This window comes from Phoca vitulina, unplaced genomic scaffold (assembly GCF_004348235.1).
Source record: "Phoca vitulina isolate PV1807 unplaced genomic scaffold, GSC_HSeal_1.0 scaffold89, whole genome shotgun sequence".
NCBI lineage: Eukaryota > Metazoa > Chordata > Mammalia > Carnivora > Phocidae > Phoca > Phoca vitulina.
The window spans coordinates 41,848-63,470 of record NW_022589792.1 but is presented as its reverse complement, the minus strand read 5'-3'; the positions used below and the strand labels follow the sequence as shown (position 1 = coordinate 63,470).

The following is a 21,623-nucleotide window of genomic DNA, read 5'->3' as shown; positions in this document are numbered from 1 at the left end:
ATTTCCCTCACTTTTAAAGCTGAATCATATTCCATTGTATGGATATATCATATTTTGTTTATCCATTCATAAGGACTTTGGTTTTTGCATGGAACAGGCAGTGTGCGAGGTGCTGGGAGTTTGGCACAACAGTGAGCCAAACTGTCCCATAACACTTCCTCATGGAGGCCACTGTCTGGAGAGAAAAGGAAAAATGATATATGTTAACACTGAGGGCCATCAGGGCTGGGATGGGGGAAGCATGAGGTCCTGTGGCAGCCGGGACCCTCTCTTGATTCAGTCTGGGAGGGTTCTTGGAGAAGGTGTCTAAGTTGAGATCTGAAGGATGACTGGGAAATTACCAGAGAGTGAGGAGAGAAGGGGAGAGACCTCCAGACAGAAGTCGCTGCATGTGCAAAGATCCTGGGGTGAGTGTGTGGCCAGGTGGAGAAACTGAATGGTTCAATAAGGCTGGAACACAGGATATGGTGTGTGCAGTGACCGCAGGTGGCAAGGTGCCACATGGGCTGTACTCCCTACACATCGATCTCTCCTTCCTCAGGTCTGTGAAGAATGGCGCCAAAACAAGGGTGGACATCCTCTGCACCTACCGGCAGCCCCCCAGCAGCCCAGGTCTGCCTGCCAGGCAGGTGTTCCATGAGCTGAGCCGGCAGACCCGTGGCATCACCCGGCTTGGCCCCTATTCTCTGGACAAGGACAGCCTCTACCTCAATGGTGAGCGATTCTCAGCCCCCCTCACTGCTTCCACCCCTCCATCCCACAGGTCAGGTCTCTAGGGGAAACCTTGAGACAAACTCAGGTGTGAATCTCAACTCCATACTGACCCCCACCCTCCAACTGTCACTCCGTAAAACTGTCCCTGATCACACCTGTTTTACAGATGAAGAAATGGAGGCTCTAAAAGGTTAAGTAATTTGCCCAAGTGGGTGTAGCTAGAGAAGAGTGGAGCCAGGCATGAGCCCCAGCAGTCAGCATCCAATGCTATGCCCTACCCTATGCCTTTAACTCCTAGAAGGGTCGTTCCAGGGGATACACGGGGAAAGAAAATCCCACATCTGTCTTCCCTCCCAGCTTCTCACCCTAGACTAGAGATGGGCTTCTCTCCTGGGTGGGGCCCCAATGCCAGGAAGTTAGGTGGGCACTCTGAACATCTGTGGGGTCCAAGCTCTGGACATGCTGGGTATCAGCCTAGAAGCCAGGAAGGGACAGTGTTTAAGAGGGTGACCCTCCTCTGGGGTTCTGAGAGGCAGAACATGGAACATGGTGAGGTTTATTGGAATAACTCAGCTTCTCTCCTCTCTGTCCCCAACTTGGGGATGGTGTTTGGCAACTCACACTTTCTTATCACCATTGCCACATCAGGTGGGCAGGGAAATATCCTGGTCCTTTATGACTCATTTGAGCAAAGAGGGAGATGTACAGAGAAGGGAAGGGACCTGCCCATGCTACTCGTAGGTTTGTGGTAATTCTGGGTCTTGATGTTGTGAGTTCACATCTGTTCCCTTCACCTTGGCCATTGCAGGGGCCAGTTTAGGATATTTCCCCCTGTAAAATATGCTTCATTTTGTTCACTCAGTCAGCAGTCACCAGCATCTACTATAAGCCAGGCCTTGTGCCTGGCACCAGGGACAGACAGGCTACATGGGCAACCTGTCTTAACGTAAGCTCCAAAGGGGCAGAGACATTTTGTTCAATGTTGTATTCCCCAAATGTATAGAACTTGGCACATAGTAGGTTCTCAATAAATAGTTGTTGGATGGAGGGATAGATGTAGGGTGGATAGATGTAGGGTGGATAGATGTTGGATGGATAGATGTAGGGTGGAAGGGTAGATGGTGGGATGGATAGATATGTGGGGGAATAAATGTGTGAACATAAATGTGATGAGTCTCTTGGGGGCATGCTGGAGAGGTGGATAGGGAAGGGTCATCTCTAACTGGAAGATCGGGAAAAGCTTAATGATGGAGATGACATTTGAGTCTGATCTTAGAAGATGCATAGATGCTTACCTGGTACACAGAGGAAAAGGCATCCAGCAGGAGTCCCACACGGACAAAGGCATGGAATATCTGGGATTCTTCTGCCATCTCCCCTTAATGTGTGACATTTTTGTTTCCAGGCTATAATGAACGTGGTCCAGATGAGCCTCCTACAAGTATGTATCTTTACATCCAGTACCCATATCAGCCTCTATGGGTCTTGAGCCAAACTTTTCTCCTCACTAATAAAGGGAGCTTGCCCCAAACTCAGGCTGTTTTCCTGAGTGGGGCCAGGTGTCAGTGGGAAGAAGAATGCTGAGTCCTTGGTCTCTTCTGGGCCTGCAGGCATGACTTTGGCTTTCTAAACTTTCCACACCCTTTTGGGTTGGAGGAAGAAATTTGAACAAACATTTCCTACAGGGATGCGGGTTGAGGTCAGATGATGAGTCCATGCCTCCTGAAAACAAGATCTCCTACAAGGGCCACAGAAGGGGCCTCAATGTAGAGCTGAAAACTGGTGGCCACTCAGTGGTTTGGCCAAACTTGCCTGTTCAGTTGTCCAATGGTCTCTTCATCTATCTTTTAATCCATCCATTCTTCCATTCTCCGAGTTATCTCTTATCTCAGACTTCATTCTTCCTTCCTTCCTTCCCTCCATTCATCCTTTCTTTCTTCTTCCCTTTGTCCATCCATGCATTCATCTATTCTTCCTTCCTTCCATTCATCCATCCATCCATCCTTCCATCTCTCCTTCTTTCCTCCATCCTTCATTCCTTCTCTCCTTTGTCCATCCTTCCATCCATCCATCTTTCATTTTTTCCTTTCTTCCATCCATTCATCTCTCCATCCATCCTTTCTTCCTTTTCCCTCCATCCATCCATCCTTCATTCATTCTATGCTTCATCCATTCTTCTATCCTTCCTTTCATCCATCCATCTGTCCATCCATCCATCCATCCTCTGCCTATTCTCTTGCTTGTCTTTTCCTCCTTTTGTCCTTCTATCCATCTCCCCAACTTTTCTTCCTGTGTTTTTTCTTGCTTTCTCTTTGACCCCCTCATTTGTTCATTCTTCCTATGTCAATCCAGGTATCCCATCTGTCTGCCTGCTTTTCTGCCCATTCATCTCCCTGTCCTCTTTGCTTAGTCTCTCTCTTGTTCATCTACCCTACTTTCTTGAGTTTATTTCACTCATGGGCTCATTCACCCCTCTGCTCACACAATTCCTCCTTCCCTTACTCTCATTTATGGCACACCTGTGAATGCTTGTCCTGGGACAACCACTGCTGGAGCCCAGGCAAGCTTTGGGGAGTTTCTCCCACTCTGTGGGGACTCTGTTCCTTCCTGATGACTGCCCTTTCCACAGCTCCTGAGGCAGCCACCACATTCCTGCCTCGTTCATCATCACCTGTGCAACTAGAAGCCACCACAGGTATCTGGGAGATCCCTTTTCCTTCCCAAGAAAAGCTCTCCAGCCCCACACCTCTACCAGTCAGTTGTAAAATTCTGGTATAGGACAGTCATGTCAATAGCAAAGATTATACTGACAATTCAATCTAACGCATACCCTCATGGAGCCCCCAGGCTTGTGAGATCAGCAGACCATTATAACACAGTGTGAGACATTTTAGGGAAAGGCGCCTAGTATAATTTTGAGGGGAAGGGCTTTCTGGAGAAAGTTTCACCCAAACTGAGTCTTTAAGAATGAGGAGGGGTCATCCAGGAAAATAGGGGATGAAGAGTTTTCCTGGTATAGGAGATTCAGTGAGCAAAGACTCAGTGGCCAGAAATAGCATAGTGTGTGGAGAGAATTGAGAGGGATTTGGTTTGCTTAAAGCATTAAGCTTAACCTGGAATAGATGGATAAGTGAAGCTGAAAGGTTGGAAAGAACCATATTGGGAAGGACCTTGAGTACCAGGTCAAGAAGCTTGAACTTGACACTGAAGGCCAAAGGAAGCCATGGGCAGTGGTGACTATACTGAAATTTTCACTTAAGAAAATTTCTTCTAGTGTTCAGTGTAGAGAACATTCTTTAGAGAGGGCATCCAGTATGTCTGCTGGGGTGTTGGTCCAAGTGAGAGAAGATAAGGCTTGGGCTGGAACAGGATAGAGAGGATGTATGTGAGGACTCCTCTGCAAGTGGAATTGGGGTTACTTGGAGGGGAGGGAGGAGGAGCTGAGCAACATGATGGTTTTGACTTGGGCGACCAAATGGTGGGTGGTGGTGCCACTGGAAGAGAAGATGACAGAGTACAATGAATGCAGGACTCTGATTTGGTCTCAGGCCAACTCTCAGTAGTAGCTGTCTCTCCCCTCTCTCCTTGTAGCTATGGGATACAACCTGAAGACCTTCACACTAAACTTCACCATCTCCAACCTCCAGTATTCAATGGACATGAGCAATGGCTCAGCTGTGTTCATCTCCACCAAGAGGACCCTGCAGCGCCTGGTGAGACCCTGCTCCCAGCAGCTCCAAGTGGGATAAATTCCACCCAGCCCTTCCCCCACCCTTGTCTCTCCTGTTCATTCTCCTCCTCCTTCCTCCCCAGCTTGAATCCTTGTTCCAGAAAAGCAGTCTGGGCCCCTTCTACTCAGGTTGCAGACTAATCTCCCTCAGGTAGGACTTTTTCCTGAGCTTTGCCAGTAGTGACCATTTTGGTGACCAACCCTCCCAGTCTTCCCACTGACCTCCCATTTGCTCCTCCCTCCTTGTGGCCCCCATAGTGAGGTTTCAGGACCTCTCTTTAGAGTCCCCACATCCCTCTGTCCCCAGACCTGAGAAGGATGGGGCAGCCACCCATGTTGATACCATCTGCACCTACCGCCATGATTCCATGGGCCATGGGCTGGACAGAGAGCGGCTTTACTGGGAGCTGAACCAGCTGACCCATGGTGTCATCCAGATGGGCCTCTACACCCTGGTCAGTGACAGCCTCTTGGTCAATGGTGAGTGATTTACAGCAATCATTATTGGTCCCTGTTTTACTTTATTTACTCTTTAACAAGTCAGCCCAGGTTCTGATTAGGGGACACCCTCCCCAAACTCTCCATGGAGAGAGTCTCTCCCGTTATTTCAGGTAAATAGCATGAAATTCTTTGACAAATTAATATAATGAATTTTAATTTGAACCCCAAATGTCTGACTCATGGAATCTTTTGGGACAGGAGTTCTTCTATGTGAGGCTCCTCTATGTCAGTGATTCTAACCTAGAGGCAGTTCTGCCCCTCAGGAGACACTTGGCAATGACTGGAGACATTCTGGTTGCCACAACTGGAGAAGAGTGCTACCGGCATCTAGTGGCTAGAGGCCAGGGATGTTGCTAATGTCCTCCAACAAACAGGAGATCCTCACCACCAAGATTTACATAGCCCCAAATACCAGTAGTTCTGAGGATGAGAAACCCTGCTCTACATGGTCCCATGGTCCTTAGATGGGCACCAGACCAACTTAATCATACTTCACCACAATTGTTTAATTATCTAACTCTATGAAATTAAGGTCTTGTAATATGGCACTGTAGCCTCAGTTCTTTATGTGTTAGTACATCGTCATACCCAATGAATGAGTAAATGAGTGAACAAAATGGAGATGAGTATCTCAGCCCCGCTATTTGAGGATCCACTGCAGTTCACATTCACTCCTTCAACAAACACATATACATTACCATTCTGTCCCAAGCCATGTGCTGGGTACAGAGATAGAACACACAGGTTCTGTCCCTGAAAATCTCATAACCAAGAGAACTGAATATTACTTAGGGACACACAAAAAAGGCAGAAACACTGCTATTAACAGGGTGCCATGGAAGCACAGAGGAGGGACAATTCAGGGAGGGCTACCTGGAAGAGGATATTATGTACCCAATACTGTACAAGGCCCAGGGACATGGCAAGAACAAGATCCCTACTCTCCTGGAGTTCCATCTCACTGGGGTTCTGAAACATTAGGAGTTTTCCAGGAAAAGCAGAGGACTGAAGAACATTCCAGGAAGTGGGAACTGCATAAGCACAACAGAAAGCCTCGCCCTGGGACTGTAAAATTCCAGTTTTCCCCCTCTGTGGGGTGACTTTCCATTTGGAAGCCCCCAGCATGTGGGCCTGACCTTCGCTGATTCTGACAGTAGGCACCATGCCTCTCTCTGTGCTAAAGGCTAAGAGTCTCCAACTGTCTTCTCTCCCTCTCATTGGCTCCAGGCTATGCACCCCAACGTTTATCTACCCAGAGGAAGTATCAGCTAAATTTCCACATCATCAACTGGAACCTCAGCAGCCCCACATCCTTGGAGTACACAGCCCTGTGGAGGGACATCCAGGACAAGGTAGTGTCTCTCTCACCTGTCCCATCTCTCCTTGCCCTGGGTGCCCCCCTCATTCCTCTGTCTGATTCACATCTATTAAGTGGTTATTTTAACTCTCCACTTTACCTATGTGTTCTGAGTTCTCTCAGTTTACAAAGGTGGTGCTCTGGCTGCCTTCCCCATTTTCCAGATGGGCAAACTGAGGCTCAGAAAAGGGAGTGGTGTGCCTAAGATCACACAGTCAGGATTTGAACTCAGAGCTCCTTTGCTCCAAGGCCTATGTTCTTTCACTGGCTCCAGTAGCCCGCTCCAGCCCCAGGAGCCCTCCATCTCACCCACTGTCCCCCTTTATTCTAGGTCACCAAACTCTACAGAGGCAGCCAGCTACAAGACATATTCCACTCTTGCCTGGTCACCAACTTGACGTAAGTTGAGGAGGTTGGAAGCACTGGCTGAGCTGGCAGCTTGTGGCTCTGAGCTTCCATCCTGGCACAGTCTTTGAGCTGAAAGTCACTGACATGGTACCCATGCTCCCCCACGTCCCTGTCATCTATTCCTATCATCTCCTTCCATAAGTCTTCAAAGGGGGGGCAGGAAAAGGATTAACCTCACAGGGCCACCAACACTAGCATCCACCACCTTCTCCTCTTCTGGATACTTTCAACAAAGATCAGCCCAATATTAACATTTCCCATGGCCGCACCCCTGCTGAGCACTTTCATGCATTGTCATCTCATGGGATTCTCACACAGCTCCTGTGAGATGGATACTATCGTGATCATCCCCATTGTTCAGATGGGGAAGCTGAGGCTCAGATAAGCGAAGTGAACAGCTCAAGAATTGCCCAAGTTGGGTTTGAACCCAGGTCTGTGAAGAATGGGTGGAAGAACTGAGACATCTATACTGGGGAACAGGAGGAACATGGACACAGTGCTGACTTTGAGTGTTTCCAAACTTCAGTTCCTTTGTCTCTAAGATGGGGATAATTATAATAATACCTTCCACCAGAGTGATGGTGAGGGAATGTGTAAGTCACTTCCTAGAAGTGCTCAATAGATGTTAGTTATTTTTATATTTGTTCTATTCCCAACTCCTGGAAACATTGTATTTTTGGTCAGGTCTCCTCTAGCCTGGGAGATCACCTCTCATTTCTTGCCTCTAGGTCTTTGGGTCTATAAAATAGGAATTCAGGAGACACTACTGATGTTGAGTAATGGCTGAGTTCCATGGTCTCTGTCCCTAGGTTGGGCTCCATGTTTGTCACCATCCAGGCACTGTTCTCTTCTAATGTGAACCACAGCATGGTGAAGAAAGTCTTTCTGGACAAGACCCTGAATGTCTCATCCCACTGGCTAGGCGCCACCTATCAGCTGGCGGACCTTCATGTGACAGGTGCAAGATTGGGGGCTGGTTTCATGGCTTGAAGAGATGGGGCTATGAGGAAGGAAGGATGGGGCTTCTCAGTAGCAGTGGAATGGATGGAGGCTCTGGAGGGGAAAGGGGGGCTTTCTGGAGGCCCATGTTGATGACCCATGGCATTGGATCATCCAACAGGAGGTAGGAAGAAAACATGCAGCAACTGCACCCAAGGGAATTATTATTTTTACTCATAAATCTTTCCGACCCAAAATGTAGAGTATCCTGAGTTGCCAGAGTCGTGCATCGATTGATTGATTGAAGGATGCATTCATTCATTCAACAATATGTCATGAAATTAAATAGGCACTGATGATGCACTGTGGTAACTGCTATAATCAGAGAATTTCAAGAGCCTATGGGAACCCCAAGGAGGGACACACAGCCCATCTTGGAAAGTTTTCTGGAGGAAGTGATGAACAAACTGAGATGTGATGGTGAACATGACCTAGCCAGTGGGAAGAGATGGGGAGTTGAGCTACATGTGTTTATAACCTAGAAGACAGAATATTTGGGGAGGCTATAAGGAGTTTGGTATGGCTGGAGCAAATACTCTGATGTGGGAGAAATGGCAGGTAAGGCTATAGATGCAGGCAGGGACTTTCTTGGGCACTGGAATAGTTTGCAGAGGAACACAACACAGAGTTCTGCTTTAGAAAGCTCATCCACTGGGTGCTGTATAGAGAGTGGATTGGGAGGGGGAGAAGACCAGAGGCAGCAAGACACATTAGGAACCTTGGTCAGCAAAGGTGTATGACATGTCCCCTGAGGTGATCAGCACATGCACTTGCCTTCTGTTCCCCAGAAGGGCCCCAGTCTCCTCTTCCCCACATATTAGTGAGCTCTCATTATGCTTGGGGGAGAGTTGGATGGATAGACAGATCAATGGATTCAAAGTGGCCAGGTGGATAGAGGTTCTTATGTAGCCCATGTTTAAAAATCAAGCTCAGATCACATTGCCAGGAATAAGTAGACTAGCTGGAATGACTTCTTTGCTAATATCTTCACCTGATTGGGACTTTTATACCTGCTTTTTATTATAGAAGTGGAGCCATCAGCTCATCTACCAACAGACAAACCAACAAGCAGTCCCTTCCCCAAGCACTTCCAGCTGAATTTCACTGTCACCAACCTACTCTATTCCCAGGACATAGCCCAGCCAGGCACCACCAAACACCAGCAGAACAAGAGAAGTATTGAGAATGCGGTGAGAATGGGGTTGTGTGTCCACTCTGTCCCTAGGTAGAGACAGGCCTATGGACACTGGGTAGTCAGAGGGTGATTTTTCATAACAATTCGTGAAGACAGGTTCTTTTTTTTTTTTTATGTTATGTTAGTCACCATACAATACATCATTAGTTTTTGATGTGGTGATCCACGATCCATTGTTTTCGTATAACACCCAGTGCTTATACCCATTTAGAAATTAAGAAACAGGCCCAGAGAGTTTCAGTAGCTAGTCCAGGGTCATGTAACTAAGTCATACCCTGGAATGGGATGTGCTTTGGTACACGTATCTGGGCTAGTGTTTGTTGAGATAAGAAAAAATAGATGGGGAAGTATGCTCAGTGGCTAAAAATTCTCTGATGCCACTTGGCCTGGGATGATGATCAAGGGAACATCACCCTGTCTTTCAGCTCAACCAGCTCTTCCAAAACAGCAGCATCAAGAATTTTTTCTCTGACTGTCAAGTTTTAGCATTCAGGTGAGTTCCAGCTCAGGACCTAATCACTCTGGAGACTCCTGCTGTCCTTTAAGTAAAAGTGTCCCTATGTCATGGTCCCAGTTCTAGCTCTTATGGAAGATAGCCCTGGGAGTATAGAAGTGTTACCTAAAAACCAACTTGTTCCTAAACCAGTGAGTCCAACTAGCTTAGAAATTTGAGAAAGCCAGGGTAGACTTCAGCAGACTTGGAGGTGCCTGGTGTTGGGGCCATGGAATATGGAATGTAGCATCCATGCCTTAAGAAATTAGCTGTTGAAGTCAGGATCCATAGAAGATGTGGGTGGCTAGAACCAGATGACTTAGAATCCAGCAGTCTAATTGTGCGGCTCAGTAGTGTAGCCACTAATCAAGTGAAGCAATCCAAACTGTTTTACATCTATTAAGATATGATTCACATAGAAAATGTACCCCTTTGTAGTGTACAATTTAGTGGTATATTTAGAGAGTGGTACAACCATCCCACTATCTAATGGTGGAATTTTTTTTATTATGTTCAGTTAGCCACTGTAGAGTACATCATTAGTTTTTGACGTAGATGTGATGTAGGGTGTGGAATGTTGTTGTTTTTTTTTTAATCCTATCCTCATTAGCAGTTGCTTCCTAGTCTTCCTTTATCCGCATCCCCTAGAAAACAATAATCTACTTTCTGTCTCTCTGGATTTGCCTATTCTGAACATTCCATATAAATGGATTCATATACTATGTGGTCTTTTGTGATTGACTTCTTTCCCTGAGCATAATGTGTTCAAGATTCATCCATGTTGTAGCACATATAGGTACTTCATTCCTTTTTTTATGACTAAATAATATCTGTTGTGTAGCTATACTACTTTTTAAAAAATTTTTATTTAAATTCAATTTAATTAACATATACTGTATTATTAGTTTCAGAGGTAGAATTTAGTGATTCATCAGTTGCATATAACACCCAGTGCTCATCGCATCACATGCCCTCCTTAATGCCCATCACCCAATTACCCCAGCCCCCAACCACCTCCCATCCAGCAACCCTCAGTTTGTTTCCTAGAATTAAGAGTCTTTTATAGAGGAAAACCATAAGGGGGGCTATACCATTTTGCGTTTATCCATCCATTCATTGATGGACCTTGGGTTATCTCCACTTTTTATCTATTATGAGTAATGCTGCTATGATCATTCTTGTGTAAGTTTTTGCATCAGTTTGTGTCTTCAGTTCTCTTGGGCATATACATAGGACTGGTGTTGTATGGTCATATGGTAATTCTGTGTTAACTTTTGAAGAACTACTGAACTGTTTGCCACAGAGGCTCTACCATTTCCCACTCCCACAAGCAATATATGAGAGTCCCAAACTACCCAGATCCTCACCAACAATTGTTATTATCCTTTTTTTACTATAGTCATCCTAGTGGATGTGAAGTGGTATCTCATTGTTGTTCCAATTTGTATTTTCCTAACAATTAGTAATGTTGAACATTTTTTCAAGTACTTATTGGTCATTTCTTATCTTCTTTGGAGGCATGTCTATTCAAGTCCTTTTCCCAGTTTTACGTTGATTTTTTTTATTGTTGAGTTATCATCATTTTTGTATGTTCTGGGTAGTAGACCTTTATCAGATATATGATTTGCAAATATGCTCTTCCATTTGTTACATTGCCTTTTCACCTTCTAGGTACTACCCTTTGAAACACAATGATTTTTAATTTTGATGACTCTTAATTTATCAATTTTTTCTTTGGTTGTTTGTGATTTTAGTCCCAAATCTAAGAAAGCATTGCCTAATCCAAATTCACAGAGATTTACACCTAGTTTTTTTCTAAGGGTTTTATAATTTTATCTCTTACATTTAGGCATTTGATTTATTTTGTTAATTTTTGTCTATGTTGTGAGGTACGAGTCCAACTTCATTCTTTAGTCTGTGGATATCTAATTGTCTCATTACCATTTGTTAAATAGACTATTCTTTCCCTATTATCTTGGCACCCTTGTTGAAAATCAGTTGTCCATGATTGTATGAGTTTGTTTATGGATTCTTTTTTTTTTTTTTTAAAGATTTTATTTATTTATTTGACAGAGAGAGACATAGCGAGAGCAGGAACACAAGCAGGGGGAGTGGGAGAGGGAGAAGCAGGCTTCCTGCCGAGCAGGGAGCCCAATGTGGGACTCGATCCCAGGACCCTGGGATCATGACCTGAGCCGAAGGCAGACGCTTAACGACTGAGCCACCCAGGCACCCTGTTTATGGATTCTAAGTTCTATACTTTTTAAAATTTTTTATTTAAATTAAATTTAGTTAACTTATATTGTATTATGAGTCTCAGGGGTAGTATTTAGCAATTCATCAGTTGCATGTAACACCCAGTGCTCATTACATCATGTCCTCCTTAATGCCCGTCATCCAGTTACCCTATCCCCCACCCACCTCCTCTCCAGCAACCCTCAGTTTGTTCCCTATAGTTAAGAATCTATTATGGTTTGCTTCCCTCTCTGTTTTTATCGTATTTTATTTGTCCTTCCCTTCCCCATGTTCAATTCCACTGACTATATGTCTATCCTTATACTAGTGGCCATTGTTTTTATTACTGTAGCTTGGTAGTAAGTTTTGAAATTGGGAAATGGAGTTCTCCAGTTCTGTACTTTCTCCATATTGGTTTACCTATTTGAGGTCCCTTGCAACTCCATATGGATTTTAGAATCAGCTTGTTAATTTCTGTAAAAGAGTTAGCTGGGATTTTGGTAGGGATTGCATTTAATCTGTTGATCAAATTGGGGAGTATTTTAACAATAATACATCCCCAGTCCATGAACATGGGATGCTCTTCCATGTATTTAGGTATTTTAAAATTTCTTTCAACACTTTTTTATAGTTTTCAGTATACAAATCTCACAATGCTTTTGTTAAATTTATTCCTGTTTTGTATTTTATCCTTTGATGCTATTATAAATAGAATTGTTTTATTAATTTCACTTTAAGAATGTTAATTACTAGTGTATATAAATAGTTGATTTTTGTATATTGGTCTTATATCCTACATTCATGCTGAACTAATAGTTTTTAGTTTTGTGTGTGAGTATGTATTAGGATTTTCCATATTCAATATGTCATCTGCAAATAGAGATAATTTTACATCTTTCCTTCCAATCTGAATGCCTGTTCTTTTTTTTTCTTGCCTAATTGTTTTATTAAAATTACATTTATTAAAATGTAAATAAGATATGAAATGAGGGAAGACAACACTGTTTTGTCTGTGGTCTTAGGAAAAAAATTTTTAGTCTTTCACCATTGAGTATGGTTTTATCTGTGGGTTTTTCATGGATACTATTTTTCAGGTTGAGCAACTTTCTTTCTATTCCTAGTTTGTTGAGCTTTTTTTTTTTAATAATCATGAAGGATGTATTTTCTCAAATTCTTTTTTTTGGATGTGTGTTATTTTTCCTTTATTCTATTAATATGCTCTATTCCGCTGATAATTTTTTTTCAGATATTAAGCCAACCTTTTAGCTAGAGGTGAAAGATTAAGACCTTTTCAAGTATTCACACCACCCCATACACTTGTGACCTTCTAGACCTCCCCCACAAGCATCAGAGCTTTTCAAAACCCCTCAGAGACATCTTATACCCACTTTTTAAAAACTTTTTGGCTCACCTCTTGCCTGCACCAACTCGTGGTATTGCTCCTTCAGGCAGCTGCCATGTTAAACAACTATCACTGATTGGTTTTGGCACATGCCCTGGGGATAGGCTTCCCTCACTGAAAATGCTCCGAATAAAGACAAGCCCTGAAAATGGGGCTTTTTAAAGGAATCTGCAGACAAGTCAACCATTGAAAATTCAATGGGAATGGGTCTTTTGGGGAACTCCAAATAAATTGTGGCTGATACGCTGCTGGTTTTCACAGCTACCAAATTCTCATACTGCTGGCTTTCAAAGTTATTATGAGAGCAGGATGGGAATAATGCAAGTTCTAATGCCGTAAATCTTGTTCCCTTTACCAGGATTCAGCCATTTTTTCCTTAACTAAATGATCCTCAGATTGTTGCAAGCCTTTGGTTAATTTCTAGATTTCTGAAAAAGTTTTGACCATTCTTCCCAGTGTTCTCAATGATTTTATGGATTTTTGGAAGTCCTACTGCAAACATTTCAAAAATGTTCTCCCCATGGCTTTTTATTTATAAACTAATTAAATTAAATAAAGTGAGACAGTTCCTTACCCACACTAACGTATTTTAAGTGCTCAACAACATGGGGCTAATAATGACTGTATTTTTATATTGCAAACACAAATGTTTGTATCATTGTAGAAAGTTCTTTTGGACAGGACCTAGAAGCAGGGAACCTAGAAGCAGGGTAGAATTCAAGATACCCTTGTTCATCCCTTTTGCCCTTCCAGGTCTGTCCCCCACAGCAACCACACTGGGGTGGACTCCTTGTGTAACTTTTCACCATTGGCTCGGAGACTGGACAGAGTTGCCATCTATTTGGAGTTCCTGAGGCTGACCAAAAATGGTACCCAGCTGCAGAACTTTACCCTGGACAGAAACAGTGTCCTTGTGGATGGTAAGGCTTCTTGGTCATTGGGGCAGGAGTTGGGGGTCCAACCTCCCCATGTGGGGCCTTTTCTGGGAGTTTGGAGACCTGGGGTTGAGTCAGCATTAAACTTTTTTAGGCTAACAGGAGATGCCATACTCCCCCAGGCTTTATCCACCATTGAGGGAGAGGAAGGGACACCCAGTGGAATATTAGAGATACTTGCCTTCTCAGAGATAGCTCTGTAACCTCAGGCTGGTCACTTCCCCTCTCTGGAATTCTGTTTCTCATCCCTGTACTGAAAGTCACTTGGCCAGTGGTCAGTGAGGGACTCTAGCTCTGAGCTGTATGTGAACCAACCTTGCAGGCATAGGGGATAGACCTCTTTTCTCCAAGACAGGCTGTATAAAAAAAGGACCTGTATAAAAATGGACCTGACTTGGCCCATAGGCTGTAGTTTGCCAAGTTCTGCTCTGGATCAGCACCATGCAGCAGAACTTTCTGCAATGATGGAATGTTCTATATCTGTGCTGTCCAGTGCAGTAGCCATGTGTGACTATTGTGTACTTAAAGTCTGGCTATTGTGACTGGCTTTTATAGTTACTGATTTTTAATGTTACCAAGGTACAAGATTTTTTATTTGATTTGATGAAAATTATTTTTAATTTAAAAAGCCACTTGTAGCTGCTCCATATTGGACAGCACATCTATAAGAAGTTGGCTGGGAATAAGTTGTACAGTAGGGTGACCTGAAACTCTCTTCCATGCCTGGTGGGTTCTGTGTGTCCCTACCCTCATGGGGTTTATGTTGCAGTTGCAATAACAAGAATAGGCAATTGAAAAGTATTAATTATTTGGTGTGAAATAATTCATACTTGGGAGTGGTCATCAGAGAAGTCTTCCTGGACAAAATTACATTATAGGTGAATCCTGGAAAATGAGTATAAAACAACTTGGTAAAGGAGAAGGGGTGAATGTGTTTCTGGGCAGAGAAGAGAGCATTTGAGAGGGAATTTACAAATTTAGAGAGATCCCTTGGTCTTGCCAGCTATGATAACCCATTCTCCCCCCAACCATTATAAGATGGCCCAGCCCAATTTCAGTCCTCCTTGCCCAGAGATATGAATTTGATTTATTACACTCCTTGAATGTGATAATAGCCTTGGATTATGTAGTAAAGTGTCCTCATTTCTTAGAGAAAAATGGGTGAATATCATGATTTCTACTTCGACATTTCAGTGAAAATATGATGAAGCAAGGGTGGCAAGTGCTAACAATTTATACACTGGATGAAATATTGTTTTAATTGGGTGAAATATACATTGTTAAATCTAGATGATGTATGTTTATGATATTGTTCTATTTTTCTGTGTATTTTAAAAGTTTTATTTAAAAAACATAAAAACAATACAAAAAAAGCATAAAACACAGTCACATGCATTCTCCATTTCATTCACTTCCAGGGTATTCTCCCAACAGAAATGATGTCTTAACTGAGAATTCTGGTAAGCCTCAAAGAAGCCCCAGCTCAGGATGGGGAAGGAATGTCTTGATGCTGTACCTAGTCAAAGAAAACCATGTACCCAGAGTCTTGATAATGATGAAAGCTGGACAACCCATGTCAGGGACTGTTAGGCACAGTACAGGGAGAGCAGGAGCCCTAGGGGAATGACAGGAGGTGGCTAACACCAGCACTTATCTCTCCAGACCTCCCCTTCTGGGCCATCATCCTTATCTGCTTGGTGGGACTCCTGGTACTCATCACATGCCTGATCTGCTGCTTCCTGGTAAGTAAGGAGGGTTGCTTGTCTTTTTACTATTGGGTTGTAAGAGTTCTTTATATTTTATAAATATATGTCCTTTGCTGGGAAAATGTTTTATGAATTTTTCTCACAGTTTGTGTGGGTGTCTTGCTTTTTCCTTTTTTTAATTGTTTTTTTACAGATTTATTTATTTATTTGAGAGAGAAAAAATGAACAGGCAGAGGGGCAGAGGGAGAGGGAGAGAGAGAATCCTCAAGCAGATTCCCCACAGAGGGCAGAGCCTGATGGGGGGCTCGATCCCAGGACCCTGAGATCATGACCAGAGCTGAAATCAAGAGTTGGCCTCTTAACCGATTGAGTCACCCAGTGCCCCTTGCTTTTTCCTTCTTTTAAACAACATAAGTCTTAGAGAAACATAAGTGAAAGTCATAATGAGATACTATGACACATGAGGATGGCTAAAATTAAAAAGATTGACTCTGACAAGTGGTGGTGAAGATGAGGACTACTGGAACTCTCAAACAGTGCTGGTGAGAAATAGCTTGGATGCATCTTTAAAGGTTACATATACCTACCCAGCCATTCTACTCCTAGGAATTCATGGAAGAGAAATATAAAATAAAATAAAATAAAATAAAATAAAATAATCTATACAAAGACTTGTACACAAATGTTCATAATAACTTCATAAAAACTGAAAACAACCCAGAGGTCCGTCAACAAGTGAATGGATAAACAAACCATGGTCTAGCCCCACAAAGTAATACTAATTCAGCAATAAAAAAGAATAAATTATAAATGCATGCACTGACATGCATAAATCTCAAAATAGTAATATGGAGTGAAAGAAGCTGGATAACAATGAGTACATAATGTATGATCCTGCTTAAAGCAAATTGCAGAATACGAGCTAATCTACAGGGATATCATTCAGATCAGTGGTTGCCTGGGAACGAGAATGTGTTTGTAAATGGCAGGGAAGGAGGAATTACAAAGGAGCATGAGGACACTTTTGGGAATGACGAGCATTCCTTGTCTTGATTGTGGTGATGGTTCACGAAGTTATAATCAAAACTTATCAAATCATTCGCTTTTCATGCATACAGGTCATTGTACACCAGTTATACCTCAATTAAGCTAGAGGGTGCCTGTGTGGAGGGAGAGGGAGGGAGGGAGGGAGGGAGAGGATATGAATGGGATATCAGAGAAAAGAGTAGAAAAACAGAGCTAAAGGGAAAAGAGAAGATAAAGAGATAAAAGAGGTACAAGACATGCATGAGAGAAAATGAAGTAGAAAAGGGTCGAGAGACACACAGGGGGCAGCAGGCATCTGTGGCTTTGGCCACCCCCATCCCTGTGGTCCCAGGCCATTCTCATGCTCTCTTCTTGCCCTCGCAGGTCACTGTCTGCCGGCGGAAGAAGGAGGGAAACTACGAGGTTCAGCAGCACAGCCTGGACTCTTACCTGCCACACCTGGACCTGAGGAAGCTGCAGTGAGAGCTCTGTGTGAGGCTCCAACGGAGCTTGGCTAGAGCAGGAATAAACCACATTGGTCGGACACAGTCTCTGGGCCCTTCTTGACTTGGCCCCTGACTAGTTCACAGGGGACCAAGATGAAAGGTTTTCCCTTCCACTGAGTCCTGAAGGGCAACTGCAAGTCTGTGTTTTGGTTTCATGCCATTTCGTCCCTCAGAGGCACCAGAACTGGCAAGAGACCCAGACATTGTCAATCATGTAAAATCAACATCCCACCTCAGTGCGAGGTTTCTCTTCCTAGAAACCTTGGAGCACGCCTCCCCTTGGCTCTGTGCCAGCCACCACACCCATCTCCGTTCCTCCATATTTCCCCACCCACAAAGTTCCCCTAACACTGTCTCATTCTCTGAAGCTCAGGTTCACCAGGACTTCCAGACCAGTCTGCCTCAGTGGTTCCTCTCCCCTCATGGGTCCTCCAAGATGGGAAATAATCCAAGAAGAAATGAGTGAGTCAGGAATGACTCGGCAATCAACGTTGGGACTTGGAGCTGAAATCACTAGGTATCCAGGAAGCCTCAGTCCCAGAGAAATCCCAAGGCTTGAGAGACTTAGTGTCTGCTTTTGATATAAAAATAAATAACACTCAGTGGGAAAGAAAAAATCTGAGGAAAAAGCTAGATAGTCTTTCTTCATCTTTCTCTGCACTGACTCCAGCTAGACAGAGCAGGGTCTCCCCAGCAAGCAGCCCCAGATGAGCCAGGCACGAGGCAAGCTGTGCTGTCCTGCTTTGGGTTTGCGGGAATAGTTGGCATGACCTCTACACATTTTGCAGACGACCACAGCTGAAGACACCCAAGGGCAGAGAATTCACAGCAATGCCACCCATTCAGACTTACTTGGTGTGAGCGTCACATCCTCAGTCTTAAGCAGTCATTCTCTGAGAATGCCTTCTCTGGAAATTATAATAACGATAACAAGAGCTATCATTATTGATGCCTTAATATCTACTAAGCAACATGAGTGGCAAACTTTCCCAGCCATGTTCTCAATCTCTAGCCTCTGTGTGCATTGTGTCAGTTACACTCACTATCCTTGAGAGCTGCATTCCCATTTTATAGCTAATGATATGGAGGCTCAGAAATACTAAATAACCAGGAAGGAAAAAAATTACTAAGAACCTAAATTAAACACCTCACCACACTATCTGTCAAAGAAAAAGATAAAAACACTTTCTGAAATATGGACAGACTCAACATTGACCTGCCAAAGGCCTTCAGTCAAAGAACCAGTCAAGGATGTACATCAGGAAGCATAAATGTGACCACAGAAAAGTGTAACAGGAGTCATGAGGAAAAGAAAAAATTCAGTGTATCTAAATCAGAATTAGTTTTAAAACGAGATGTTAAAACACATTCTAAAATTCCAGATGAGTACTTCCTGGAAGAATAGAGGAGAGAAGATTCAATTTTAAAATAACCCATTTTTAGGAAAGATAGAAATACTACAAATATTATTATTTTTTAATAACTCATTCTCAGAAACTGATGAATCCATGAGACAAAAGTTAAGTAATGATGAAAAGGATTTGAATATTACCACAGGTTGCTCAAGCAAATTGACAATTAAATCCCAATGAGCAGTAGCTCAGTGATAGATTAATGATGCTGAAAAGAGTCTCTCTTGACATCATCATCCCCAAAATGGCACATCAGTTTTCATGAATCAAATTTCCAACATATAGAGATATTTTAAAAAGTGAGAAGTCTGGTATTTCCTTGTACTGAACTCTGAATTAACATGCAACAAAGAACAGAAAAATAGAGACCTACAAACAGGTATCTTCTTTGAGAACATTAAAAAAAATATTATGTTGGATTCTGTTGGAATATTAACACTAAAAGAACAGTCCATTTCGACCAGGCATGTTTTACCCTGACTGTGAGGGCAGAACACTAAATAATCGCATGACTTTGATCACTCTCTGTTGACTTTAAAATACAAATAACATACCAAGTAAGGGAAGATAACAGTACCTCATGGAAAGGAAAGATCTCTTTTCTCTTCTCGCCTGAAACCCAATCTTGCAGTTGAAAAAGATCACTGTCTCTATTGTCTATGTCACACAAAATAATTTAATACAAGAAAAGTACTGGTACATATTAAAGTTTTGAGGGCTCGGAGCACGAAGACACCAGGGACACTGCAAAGAGACATTAATAAAGTGCCCTGTGCCATTTCATCTGCCCTAGCTTCTCTTTTTTTCATGGTGTTTTTCAGGATGTCCTTGTTGGCCCCTCATTATCTCTGCCTCTCTAGCAAGTCTGTCTACAGCCAGTGCTGTGGCCAGCCTTTCTCTTGCTGTCTTCACTTTCCTTTCCTGTTTCCTGATATCTTCCTCAGTCACCAGAAATTGTTTGCACAGGAGCTGTGGGATACCCAGATCAACTCCTGAAGACCCAGCAGGGATGGGCATGGGGCTGGAGTTCAGACTACCTGCAAGAACACCTGGCAGATATTCACCTGTGCACCTAGGTTCAAGTTTTTGCAAGGCTTTGGCAAGATCCAAAGTGCTTAACGGTTCCCCTGTGCTGCTGCAGGCCTGGAGACCTTGTAGCCTCTTCTGCCAGCACACCTGTTGGGGCTTGTCCAGGGTTTCCTCCCAGTGATGGCATCTGACCTCATTACCAGGATGGGATGTAATTCTAGTAACTGGCCTCTTGAATATGTAACTGGACATCCTCAAAGGGATCGAGACACTTAAGCAAGACTTTGGTTTGGATTGGTTTCCACAATCATGTTCCTTCCTCTTTAGAGTCTTGACCATCATACTTCTTTTGCTTTTACCCTATAAAAATAAATCATGAGATTGGTTTAAAATTGGTTTAAAATGGTTTAAAAGGTTGCCTTCTTAGGAGCATGGTATCGGTTATCTTGTACTTCCACCTTCCTTCTCTACCTCTGGGGATAGATCTGACCTGTGTCCTGGGATGTCATCAAATAGACTTGGATCAAAACCAGAAAGTTCAAGGTCAAAATTCAGGACCTACTCCAGATCATTTCTCCTTCACCATCTTGTAAGATCCTCTCTTTTATGATTTATTCTCACTTGTCCTTGTCACTCTCAACCATACAATTCCTGGTCTTCCCCCCTACCCCTGGACACACAGTGCCCAGTCTTTTTCTAAATCCCCAGCCCCACCATCCTTCTGTGTTAGGTGACTATTCATTTGGTCGACCTGTTGACCACTTGGCTTTTAGAACTTAAACCAATAGTGAAATTATCATCTGCCCTGTTCTTAGCAACTCACTCCCATATCCCAGACATTTACATCAACCAACAATGTCATGGTAAAAAATAATTCAGAAAACATATTCACCCACCACAAATTCCTGATTTTCAGTTTTCACTCAAACACTTATACAACAGTTACCTGTCCCTCAAGATTGGAAGTGATGCCAGATCACCATATCCTCACCTTACTTTCTCTCCTATTCCTACCAATCCTGGATTCCATGGTCTATGATCTCAATAATTCCCTTGGAATAATTCAGAATTCCTTAACACTTATCATATCTGCCTTGTAAAATTTCAAATCTGGAAGACCCTCATTATCCACCATGCCATAGCTACTGCTAGTCTTTGGTACCACTATAAATCCAAAATCATCTGCATCCACTGCAAAACATCCATAATGCCTGGAAATTTTACTTTATTTTTTATGTGTTGGCATATTTATTCCTTGGCTTTTCACAAAGCTTCCCTACTTTTTACTGCATACATATCCAAGATCCCTTAACTTGCCTGATATTTCACAGAGAAATGGTTCTTTCCACTCCTTCCCTTTCGTTGTGGATCACTGAGAAAAAGTCATCTACATCCTGTGCCTCTGGGGCCTCATCTTCAAGCCTCCTCAGACCACCCCACTCTTCCATCTGCCCTCACCATTCTGTGGGTGCTTCCTTGATAAGGTCACAATGACTCCTTTGTTACTAGACCCAGTAGGAACTTTTCAGTATTCATATGACAAGATCTTTAAGTGGAAAACTTACAGATATGTTTGCAACAACTTAGATATGTGAACCCTATTTTACATCTGTGAATAGTGTACAATCTAAATACAAAGCAGATACATCCGACAAAATTCAACTTATAAAATGAGACTGTGTTGTAAGTGGAAAGTGCTGGATTTCTGATACTCAGCACACACACAAAAATGTAAACTATCTCTATTAATTTTTACATTGATTGCATGCACAGGTAAAAATATCTTGGTTATAATGTTTTAAAATATATTACTAAAATTCATTTCATATGTTTGTTTTTATCTTTTTAAAGGCGGCTACTAAATTTAAAAAATTCCATATTATAGAGTGCTTAGTGGTCCTATTGACAGCACTGATCAAGCCGTGTGTAAAAATAAAGCCCAGAGCAAAACGTCTGGGAAAAATTTTCCCAAGGA

At 42.9% G+C, this 21,623-nt stretch overlaps 2 protein-coding genes across 2 annotated transcripts in view; one reads left to right on the top strand and one right to left on the bottom strand.

The window, feature by feature from the left end:
- Positions 1–14,108, top strand: part of MUC16 (mucin 16, cell surface associated) — a 45,362-nt gene extending 31,254 nt beyond the window's left edge. Inside the window, exons 25-37 of the mRNA XM_032395950.1 lie at positions 542–714; positions 2,120–2,155; positions 3,344–3,409; positions 4,306–4,427; positions 4,528–4,595; positions 4,752–4,924; positions 6,173–6,297; positions 6,634–6,701; positions 7,520–7,668; positions 8,736–8,899; positions 9,330–9,397; positions 13,788–13,954; positions 14,092–14,108. Coding sequence (XP_032251841.1) covers positions 542–714; positions 2,120–2,155; positions 3,344–3,409; positions 4,306–4,427; positions 4,528–4,595; positions 4,752–4,924; positions 6,173–6,297; positions 6,634–6,701; positions 7,520–7,668; positions 8,736–8,899; positions 9,330–9,397; positions 13,788–13,954; positions 14,092–14,108 — 1,396 coding nt within the window. The remainder of the gene's footprint in view (positions 1–541; positions 715–2,119; positions 2,156–3,343; positions 3,410–4,305; positions 4,428–4,527; positions 4,596–4,751; positions 4,925–6,172; positions 6,298–6,633; positions 6,702–7,519; positions 7,669–8,735; positions 8,900–9,329; positions 9,398–13,787; positions 13,955–14,091) is intronic.
- Positions 14,109–19,408: 5,300 nt separating this feature from the next.
- MBD3L1 (methyl-CpG binding domain protein 3 like 1) lies at positions 19,409–20,640 on the bottom strand. The gene is made up of 2 exons (XM_032396190.1): positions 20,595–20,640; positions 19,409–20,008 (listed from the first exon to the last, which is right to left on the bottom strand). Exon 2 carries the CDS (start codon positions 19,988–19,990, stop codon positions 19,409–19,411), a length of 582 nt encoding a protein of 193 aa, XP_032252081.1. The 5' UTR covers positions 19,991–20,008; positions 20,595–20,640.
- Between the last annotated feature and the right edge of the window lie 983 nt (positions 20,641–21,623).

What these genes read in the sequence shown, in the direction of transcription:
- MBD3L1 (XM_032396190.1), bottom strand. Translation starts at nt 19,990, where the DNA reads ATGATGGTCAAGACTCTAAAGAGGAAGGAACATGATTGTGGAAACCAA.